The 11,351-nt window shown below is 33.8% G+C and overlaps 1 protein-coding gene across 1 annotated transcript; it reads left to right on the forward strand.

Annotated features, from left to right (window-relative positions):
• The first annotated feature begins 1,036 nt into the window (after positions 1 to 1,036).
• Positions 1,037 to 10,722, forward strand: LOC149425480 (caveolin-2-like). Its single transcript, XM_089650785.1, has 3 exons — positions 1,037 to 1,111; positions 5,024 to 5,203; positions 9,331 to 10,722. The coding sequence occupies exons 1-3, from the start codon at positions 1,037 to 1,039 to the stop codon at positions 9,526 to 9,528; spliced, it is 453 nt and encodes a 150-aa protein (XP_089506911.1). The 3' UTR covers positions 9,529 to 10,722.
• Positions 10,723 to 11,351: the final 629 nt, after the last annotated feature.

Consider the following 11,351-nt stretch of genomic DNA (forward strand, 5'->3'; position numbering starts at 1 on the left):
CGCTTAGCATGCCACTGACATAGAAGGGTGACCACAATCAATAGAGATTGCAAAAAAGCACAAGGGTTACTGCAATGTGGATTCCTGCAGCATTATTTTAATGACTTATATTAGCATAAGTAATGAATTTGTGATTAGGGTTTTCATATCCCGCGGGATTGCGGGATAGAATTTAAAAATATGGCGGGATTTGCGGGATTATCACTAAGGGTTGTTAAATTTATTTTACTTAAACAAATTACTGTTTTGGAAATTTAAACCGAGACAAATATTTTGATCAAGAAACAGCCCACAAGTCAATTCTAGTGTTATCCTTTAATCCATGCCAGCGATAAAATGTGAAAGATTTTTGCTATGTAAGCGTTGACTAAAATTTTATTTACCTTTTTTAATTCCAAATAATGTCAGCTATGACCGGTAAATGTAAGTCAGATTCGTCTTCACGTGTATATTGTACAAAGGTGAAGTGTGAATAACACTTAATAGTACTTAATAAAAATAATGGGAAACTAAATTATTCTGTATAAAATTAGCTGATATCACATGAACTTTTCACACGCCTTAACCTCACCTGCACCGGTCACACTGGTCACTACCACCCTCACCACTTATACCACCCATTCCACCCTCCACCCTTTCCACCCACTTCACCCTTTACAGTTTGACTTCAATCTTTGTTAGAGCTTTTCAGAGCTCCAGTTACATTTTCGCCTCGGCGCGGGGCGGTCTACGGAAAAAAAACTGCGGAAAAGCTTCAAAGCTCGAATTCGTAATTCATAAACATTCGAAATAAGGACAAATATAAATTCAAAAATAGAATTAATTTTTGTCGTTTTATTAGAATATCTCATAAATATTTCATTTATCTGTGGATACGCGCAAAATAAATTAGTAAAAATTTATTTAACATAGTTTGGATAAATTATTGTAATGTAATTTGCCTGCGATTGTAAAGTGATTGATAGGTTCTAATTTCTTCCAATAATTGTAATTATTTTTGATTGGCGTATTTATGTAATAAAATTTTTAATTAAATATGTCGAAACCAGGAAGTGCAGTGATAGAAGATTTGGAGGATAGAGATCCAAACAGTCTTAACCAACATTTACAGGTAAATTCATATCATAAAGCTTACAATTGCTCTAATTACGAGTACCGTAATATGGTGAGATTTTTTAATCGGGGGGTGACTTTTGAACATCACGGATGGTGATCATAATTCCTGTTATCATTCAGAAATTACACTTTTATTTTTAAACTTCTAAAATGTATATGAAATTAAACTTTAATCACCTGTTGACAAGCCAATCCAATTGGCTTAGCAAGACTTGATTGTTGATATGCATTAACTATTCATTCAAAAAAAAAAAAATTTCTTAAAATATTTTTTTTTCAGGCAGCGTTGATACAATGACACTTTAAAAATGAGTGTCAAGTTAGTTGATTACTAGTTACATTCAAACACGTCATTGGTGATTGAATTGTGAATGATTTTTATATATATTTTCAGAAAGGGATATTTTTTAACACATTATTTACAAATTCTTATTGTTATTGTCCCACAAATTCAAAATAGATTATGGCAAGTAAGAAGCACTCTTATGTTTCCAGTAAATGCTTAATTCAGATGTTGTTCTTGTATGGCAAAGATAGATATTCAAAGAATACATGCCTATGAATAAATTTAATGGTGAAGAAGGCATTTTTTATTTGCGGCAAATATTACATTCTACATCACGGGTGTGACTGATATAACAAGATACACATACTCGCTTACACTATAAGTCGAACATAGAATACTATTGAGACGACCTATTGCTATTATGTTGTCCTTCTTATACTTATGTGTTGCTACGTTCGCTATCTCACTTTCCATAATGGCGCTGAAAAACTTCGTCAAACAATCAAAATTATTGTATTTTTATAATAATAAAATAAGAAATAATTCATTCGTGTATATTTACGAGTGAAATCTTATTTCTTGGCTTTTATAAGTTTTTGCCGAGTAATGAAAACATTTTTCTCATCACTCACGTGGGAATTTTGGCACTTTTAAATGTAATTTACTTAGTGGTAGCATACGAGCTTAGCATACCTGAGACTGACGGCAGTTTAGTACTAAAACTATGAGTTCGAAAACAATTACAATTGTCTTCATTTTGGCTTGTCACTTTGAGATTTCTACATCGCGTCTATTTATATATTGTCACGTCATTGGTGTTCATCGATGTAAAATAGCCGCTTGAACATTAGAACTCGCATTTTTAAATTTTTTTTTGAGTATTTACATATCGTTGTAATGAGCTTATGCAAATGGTATATCAAAGTCCCCCCCTCAGAAAAGGCACTTGGATCAGCATGTAATTTTTTAATTACTAGGGAAACAGATAAATACCCAGATAATGAAGGTTTGACCGGTCGGTGGCTGAGTTGACATCGGGTTTGGGCTCCACCCAGGCGTAGCGTGTTCAATTCCTCGACTGGCTCAAGTCCTCCATCGCAACACAAGCAAAATTTTCCGCTTACTGTGTTGGTAGTAGGAGATTTTAATAACCAAGAAATGTTTGTCTTTCTTTAATTTTTTTTTATTTGATTTAAGAAAAGGTTATACCCATCAATGTAATATATATCATTGAAGAAGAAGATAACACTAATTAATCTTAACGAAACATGAAACAGAAAAAGACACAGAAAAATAAAAAGGTCACAACTAGGAATTGAACCCAGGATCACGGGACAGACGTCTTAAACCTGTTAGGACATATTTATTAAGCGTCATATTTTTCGGTCTCATATTTCAAATTCAGAATTAACAATATAATCTTGAGACACTATCTAGGTTAAAAACCAACATCATAAAAAAACTTTGTTTCCATTTAAAAAGGTAGATGCCAAAAATATTGAAAAATTAGTTACAAGATAATATTGTTAATTCTGAATTTAAAATATGAGATCGACAAATGTGACGCTTACTAAATATGTGCCAATGGTCAAATGACTTAAGACGCCTCTTCCGGTAAAACAAGAGATCCTGGGTTCAATTCCTTGTTGTAACTGCTATTTTTAATCTTTTTTTATTTTTCTGTGTCGTGTTCTGTTTCATGTTTCATTGAGATTTATTAGAACTGTCTTCTTCTTTAACGAGATATATATGTTTTCACATAGATGTGCAATAAATGTGATAAAAATTTTTGGTTTCATAGTTGAAAACTGTCCATAGTTACTCTATTTTACGCTATATAAATAAATAACCAAAAATATTGATTTACACTTTCCGTACAGAGTCAGCGGTTTTTTTAAGTAAGTTAAAATTTGGTTTGTATTGCTGTAAACACAAAAAGGGGTGAATTAACCTAATTATATCCGACACAGTTTGTTGTTTTCTGGGTGTAAACAAAGTTAACTAGTTCTTTTCTCGGCCTTTCCGAACCCTAAAATAAATAAGGTTACGAAAGGCCAAAAAAATCCAGGCCAATCCTTGGCACGTCAAATATCTTAACGCTGATTCTACGAATAAATTTAAACATGCCCCTAACACGCTAATGCTTGCCTTAATGTTTCTTTCATACCCCGGGAACATTATTGGGAGATTTCCATCGCAGCATATAATCGTGTGGTATAGGCCTAATAGTTTTCCGTTACATTCATAAAACTTTGACAATAAATAAAAACAATTTAAATATTATTTAAAAGTTTGTTGATGAAGTTAATTTAATAAAAAAAATATATATATAGGTAGGTAGATACACGGAGAGAAATCAATTTTGGCCCTCGCGATAAATTAACAGACTTTATTAATAAAACGTAATTTTAAGTATGTTTTATCTATTTATCTTGATAATACAACACCACTACAAATAATTTTCGTTGTAATGCATAAATATTCGGATTTTCATGAACAAGTGTTCCAAATCATAATTAGATTCCTTTGTATATTTTCACTAAAAAGTTAGATGTAATTTTGCTGTCCGGTGATATATATTTTTTAAATAAAAATAAAATAAATATATTTCCATCACACGTGGCCACTGGGCAAAGCCTAGCAAGTCACGTGATACCCACTCCGCCCCATTCCAGCAGCACAGTACAGAAGAGACGGAATGCTTATCACGTGATCCGTTGCGACGTGTGGCAGTGTGATTAATGGCGAGTGGAAAAAGTCGGTCACTAAGGGTTAATATCGGTTGTTTAAAGTTTTTCTAAATACTTCAAGGTGTAGATTCGACCCGAAAAGTTTTTTAACCCTTTAGTTGCCAAAAATTAGAAAAAGAGAAAAAAACAAAAAAACGAAAAACACCCCACCAGTTTCCCACTTGTATTAGGAGTTTCTCAACTTCTTATAATATTGTTATACCAGTTATTCTTTTCTGAATTCTCTCTCACCATTTTATATTTTAATGCAAAACTTTTAATGTGTTTTTAACACTTGCATTACGACCAACTATGGCCTCCGTGTCCAAGGAGTAAGGTTCACGACGAATTCCGGCGTGCGCAAGTAAATTGTATGTTTGTTATTTCACAATTCGTTTGAAATAATATTATATAGTTTATTTGCGGCAAGTTCAAGAGTGGAAGATAATCAAATACTCCCTGATGTAAGACCGCCATTCAAATTGAAACGTTGCTTGAAATGGCTTTGGCCGTGTATGGTGAACCAACCTGAATACCCATGTACTTCTTCACCTTCCTCTCCCCCGTCTTCTTCCCCTCCCCAGTACCTTCATCCCCATAACAAACCGCAATTGGGGATGCCATAGTCTCAATGGCTCCAGACGGATGGGTTCTATAAGTTCTTTGTCATGAAAAATAGGTTGTACATGTTTTGCAAGTAAAGAGTTTCTATCTAAATTCTTATACCATCTTCCCAAATAGTGACGTTTATCAGAGATTTATTTTTGGTTATGCTTTGTGCGGCACAACACGATTATTGGCGACAAGGCACAAGGATAAAAACATTAGATGCACACAGAACATAGATCTCCATGTATCATGAACATGTATCTACCATGTAATTCTCTGGCAGGTCCTCTGGGATGATGTAATAGGGGAGCCAGATGGAGTGCGGAGCCCGGAGTGCGCCTGGAGACTGAGCAACAACTGCTTCAAGTACTCCAAAAACTGCTGCTACATCTTCCTGTCCGTGCTGATAGCACCCTTGGTGGCACTCTGCTTGGGTCTCACGTTCGCGTGCTTAGCTTTTGAGGTAAATTATTGACTAATTATGGATCGACAAACTTTAACCAGCTATTCCTTAGCACATTTGGAGTAAAAAATGTTATGGGCACTTTGCTGTCCGGTAACATTATTTTTAATAAAAATTTACTATTCATATTTTCATCACATGTCACCAATGTTTTATCCATTGTCAAAGTTTGAAAACCCGTCTGGCAATATTTTGTTCGAGTTTCGCTGAATAATGTACGTACGTACCTACGTTGGCGCGCTTTTACAATCACAACGAAATGGCACGGCACCATTCGTCTCATTTTTAACTATTATTATTTAGTGTGTACGAAAGAGCGAGGACACTTTTTGACACACTTGCTAATAACAGCTGTTGAACACGAGAAACAATGCAAATGACAGTGACGGAGTGTGGATTTTTTATTTATTTTTTGTTTTTAATGGAAAAAAAATGTTACCGGACAGCAAAGCGCCCATAACATTTTTTACTCCAAATGTGCTGAGGAATAGCTGTCGGGTACTTGCCGATACACCCTGTATATTATTTGGGAGGCGGGTTTGGGTACCGCCGCCCCGCTAACCATTTATTGCATAACCCACACCTCTGCCATAGTTCACCCCAAGTGATTCGCTACTTTTGGTGATTTAGCAGGGGTGCCCGGGTTCGTCTGTTGAGGTGTGTTCAGGGTACGCCTGCCCACCAGCTGTGTGGCGTGCCAGATCAGGAGACGCTGGTTTGGGTAGACCCTTTGACCTCTCCAACTGATCTCTCGACCCTTCGCCTTGCGCCGCATTGGAAGGGATAATACTTATTCGTCCGTCTCTTCTAGACACACTGTTTCCTAGATTCCTACCCACTCCTCATACCTTTTTCCTTCCCAGAACATAATATCATTTTTTTCCTTAAAAATATTTTCCACACAGCATCCCCAAAGATGACATAGACCCAGAGGGAAATCATTCTCCTCTGGGCCTTCTGTGTCGGTTAATGTAAAAAAAATATTTTATTTACTGCTCATATTTTCTGGAATGCTATAAGTTGTTCGTACCGAACAAATACCGCCAGGGTCGACATCACGACTCGCTCTGTATTCCACATGGCAGAACGACGTTCTGGCCCAACAAAGCATGACAAGATATATGGTTCTGTAAAATGAAATCTCTAGGACTCTTGATAGCTGTCTTCTAGGCTTTTTTGAAGATTTCATGATTCATTTTAGGCAAGGACTCTAAAATATGTTATTGTTAAATTGTACATTTATTTATTTAAAGTTATGCAAATTATATTATGTGTAGTTTATTAGGATTACATAAATCTTTCAAACACATAATAAAAAATTTAAAAAAAATGTAATTCTTTTTCAGATAATTATTTTTATATGAAAATAGTGATAAGATAAAATAATGATTAAATTAAATGTAAATTCTCTCACAAAGTGGTGTAACTTGTTTTGAGAATAGTGTACCGATTTATGGAAAACGCTAGGCGTATGCTATTTAAACTCGGTTATTTCAATTAGTTCAAATTTACCATAAATCCTTGAAATCAGAATAAATTGCCTTAAATCTACATGCTTTTAAATAACGAATATATTGCCAGACTGATACATATTTTTTCTACTGTCAAGGTATATCCATTTTTTTTAATATTATAGAATTTAAAATGTCATGTTGAATGTAAAGTATTCGTTGTAAAACATATGTCACATTTTCTAGAGCAAATTTACACTGATAATAGGTATAAATAATATTTAGCTTCTATTTTCCTTTCTGTTCTGCTTATTCGTACAATTGACATAGTTAAAGCATCTATTCTAGAATTTCGATTTCTTTTTCGTGACTGAATGAATGCAAAACTTGAAAGTGAAAATCAACACATTTTCTGACATCCGATCGAGCTGAAACTCAACACATAGACTCGTTGTTATTGACAGTACGTTCTTTGGTGGTAATCACGCATAAATACGTGGACATACGCATTTCTTTGAAATTGGATTACATCACAGCAGACCAAATAAATATCGATTCAATCGGTGTTTGGCTCAGTTGTTAGCGTGGTTGATTCCAGTCCCTAGGAAGGAGGTTTCTATGCTCAGTCAAACAAAAAATATCTATTTTTGATGACCGGATAAATCATCGAAATGATAATTCATCACATCTTTAAAAAATTAAATAAAGTCATGGAAAGTGATGAAACAAAAACTTTATGAACTGGGTTAAGTAGGTTAGGTTAGGTGAGGTTAGGTTTAAATTTTTTTTCATCGTTTTTAATGACTTTATATCACTTTTTAAAGGTGTGTTGAATAGTCACTGTGTTGAGTTATCATGGAACCGTATTTGTACATACATATATCAATGAACAGAAAAAAACTTTGATTTTAAGGGTTAATTTAAAAAAAACGAAATGTTTTCTAATTTCAAGTAATAGCAAAATCATTAGAAATAAAATGTTGCTGTATTATTTACAAAAGGATGGAATCAAAATTTTCAGGGAAATAAAACTTAAAGAGGTAAATTTTATTTAACAAGTTGCTGGTTTTAGTGTGAACAATAATATGATGGCCTCAAAATTAATGCCGGAATTTGTAAAATGCCAACATGTTAGGCAGTAGTAAAAAATCATGTTTCTGGTTTGTTTTTATTTTTTATAAAGACTCTCATATTTCACAGCATTAACGATGCTATCTTGAGTGCAAATCTCATCCAGCAACCTGTTAAATAGGGTTTCGAGGTAAATGTTTAATATTTTGACATGAATAGTTTGGTGTAAAACGTGAAACGCCGTCCGCTTCAATAAAAGCCTATATTTTTTACAAAACAATCCCTCGTCACGCGACGGCGAGCGTCTCATTATACAGAGTGTTTCTGTTGACATTTAACTCCTTTTGTATTTATCAAAAGGACGTTCTATTATTGTCAATCGATAATCACGTTTTGCGAATGAATCTTCGTGCAGGAAATGTGTTTATTGTGAATAATCTTTTTTATTTAAAAAGGTCCTGCGTGTTGGTTTATCTTCAATTTGCTGTCGTTAACATAGTAGAGAATACATTGTAACATATTATTAAAACAGTGGGTAGCTTCAAGTTCAGTCAGAAAAACAATTTACTAGTTAAAAGTATTTATCTAAAGGTGTTTTATTATTCACAATCGATAATCTCATTTTACGAATGGACTGTTTATCTTCTTGTAGAAAATGGTTTATTGTGCATATTTTAAATACGTGTTTGGTTTATCATCTAAGCTATCTTTTAAACGTAACAGAGAAACATAATTTTTATCAACCACTAAAACAGTGGTTCGGCAAAAGGTCCGACAGAAAAATAATTGTATGTCTTTTCTTGCTAGAAATAAGTAAAATAAAAACAATAAAACTTTTCTTGGTGTGTTTTCCTTACCATTAAAGTAAGTAAACAAACTTTAGGCTGTCTTTTCTTGCCAATAAAGTAAGTAAATAAACTTTGTGCTGTCTTTTCTTGCCATTAAAGTTAGTAAAAAAAACTTTTTACTCTCCTTTCTTGCCATTAAATGTGTACCTACCTCAGATAATTTATTTATTTCTATGATTTGAGGTACATACCTCCTCAGAAGGAACTTTAGAAGGAATCACTGCACTATTTAAATTTCACAGGATTTATTCACGTTATGATTACGGAAATTTAAGGGCCAGAGAGTGCCGTAATCGGAGCCCGGTAAACGAAAAATTTCGTAAAATGAGTGAACCGCGCCAACACTTAAGCCAAATCCAATTGGATGGTACCGAGATTTATTTATTATAATATATTAACTGCTGTACATTTTAGTAATTTCATCCAATTTCAGAGAAATGCATGGGTGTGTGCATGAGTAGGCCTGAGTGCCACCAAAAGATGATAGAATGCATTGTCATCGACAACGAGTCTATTCACCAACTTCCAGCTCGATCAGATGTCGGGAAGTGGGTTAATTTCCACTTCCAAGCATTCATTCATTAAAATAAAAAATGGCCTGTCAAGTTTAATTTGATAAATTATTATTGTGACTGAAGTTACAAAAACCTCCGTAGTTGTGATAGGTTGTTGAGGAGAGAGAACCGGAACCTACCGAACAAAAGCATTTTTTCCTGAAATGTGACATGTAGTAACATCATTATATTTACTTGTACAGCACATCTGGTGCGTCGGGCCGTGCCTGCGCGTGTTGAAGATCAGCTGCGCCGCGTGCCGCACCAGCACGCGTGCCTGCGCGCAAGCGGTGGTGGTGCCTTGCTCTGAGGCCCTGGGTACCTTCTGGGGCGGTATGAGGCTGCAGCATCACAGCCTCAGTGAAGCCCCTGATAGGAGGGAGGACGTTCTACTGGTTTAAGAATACAAGAATTAGAGTTGTCAACAAAGTTAATATAGAAATATTATATAATGGAATTAAAAACTTTCATTACTATGGCAACACCGATTTTAAAGCAAACATAATTGTTTTGTTGTACTATTTCAACTAAACATGATACAAAACAATTTGTACCTAAAGATCTCCACGCTACACGGAGAAAAATGAATATTGCTAATTTATTAAGAATCTCTTCTAATTATTCGTAATCAGGTAAAAAACGGGATTGCAAGCCGTTTTCTGACAAACTTTTAATAACTTGCCATAGTTTCGGAACACATGTTCATGTACCTGCTTTTTCCTTGATAATATACAATGACGAAATTCGGAAATGAATTGATGGGTTTTCTAAAAAACTTTTAGAAAAATACGAATGTATTATCACGATGTCGGAACAAGTGTTCATAAAAGTCGCAAATATTTTCGCATTTCGTCATTATATATTATGAAGGCAAATGAAGGTGCATGAACACGTGTTCAGATATATTAGAAATTTACTGAAAGTTAATCAGAAAATATTGCAGGTTAAAATGTGATGTTATGTTTCACTTCTGTTAGGAATTCTTGAATGGAGGGGAAAATGAGTTAACTAACTTTACTTAGCTGTTTTCTTTATTTTGTATGCTAAAATATGAAGTAGAATTATCTCATTCATTAATTGCCCCTAATTTCTGAACACATTTTGATATTTTATTTATTATATGAAAAACATTCACAAGTTCTTTAATTTTTTCCTTTCAACTAGTTTTAACCATTTTGGTGTTGCCTGAAAACCTTTTAAAAATTTTAACGATCGCAACGACCTCTATTTTTGCCTACATTATTAATTTACCAACCAGTGTGTATACATGTGTAATTGCGCAAACAGTGACTCGTGGTATCAACTTTTGATAAATCTTAAATTTGCGTGATATCTTCTTCACATTTCTAAGGGTGAAGTATACCGACCGAAGATGTCAATATTGGAAATAAGTATTCCAAAGAAAAATGTTCGATTTTTTTGCATTGTTTAATTTATGTCGTCAAGGATAATTATAGCATACGAGAATTATATCCATACTAATCCACTCAGATGATAAATTAAAAATTAATCAACTGACTAAATATGTTTTTTGTCGATGTGAACTGTTGTTTTGTTCTTTGGCAATCTGCAGTAGTGCTCGGGAATAATGATAGGTGGAGGAAAGTTACCGACATTTTCGATGTGATTGTGCTAAGGGGTATGATATCTTCACCAACCAACAAAAAAATTGAAAATCGAATGTGATGCCATTACGAAAAATTATACCACTGTTGGAAACTAGAGAACATAAATCTTTGACAGCCAAGTCAAAAGGTTAAATTAATGATTTCTACGCCAAAGGATTGTTATGTCTTTGATTTGTAATGGTTAGCTAGTGATGGAGTAGGTTTATTAAATAAACCAACGCAAACCTTGTGTTCTTACTTTAGTCATAGTAACAAGAAATTGTTTATCATCAAGTCATTTTATTATATATATAATAATGGTGCCGAACTAAGCCCTGGTAAAACCACAGATGATATCTAAAATAAACAGAGCTGAAAAATATTGGAGACCTACTATGAATGTTAGTTATATTAAAGTACATAAATATATTAATTATTGGTAGAAAATATTAATTGAGAAAAAGTACCATTGTAGCAAAAATTAGTCTGGATTTTATTAATGAAATAAGATTTTTACGAACTGAAGTTTTTCTATACAAAATTCCACTCGGAAAATTGAATCAATCAATTAAAATAATATGAATTTCTGATGTCTGGTAGAAGAGAAATACAAATAA

Source organism: Hesperophylax consimilis, chromosome 3, assembly GCF_061612785.1.
Source record: "Hesperophylax consimilis isolate HC1 chromosome 3, BYU_Hcon_1.0, whole genome shotgun sequence".
NCBI classification, from domain to species: domain Eukaryota; kingdom Metazoa; phylum Arthropoda; class Insecta; order Trichoptera; family Limnephilidae; genus Hesperophylax; species Hesperophylax consimilis.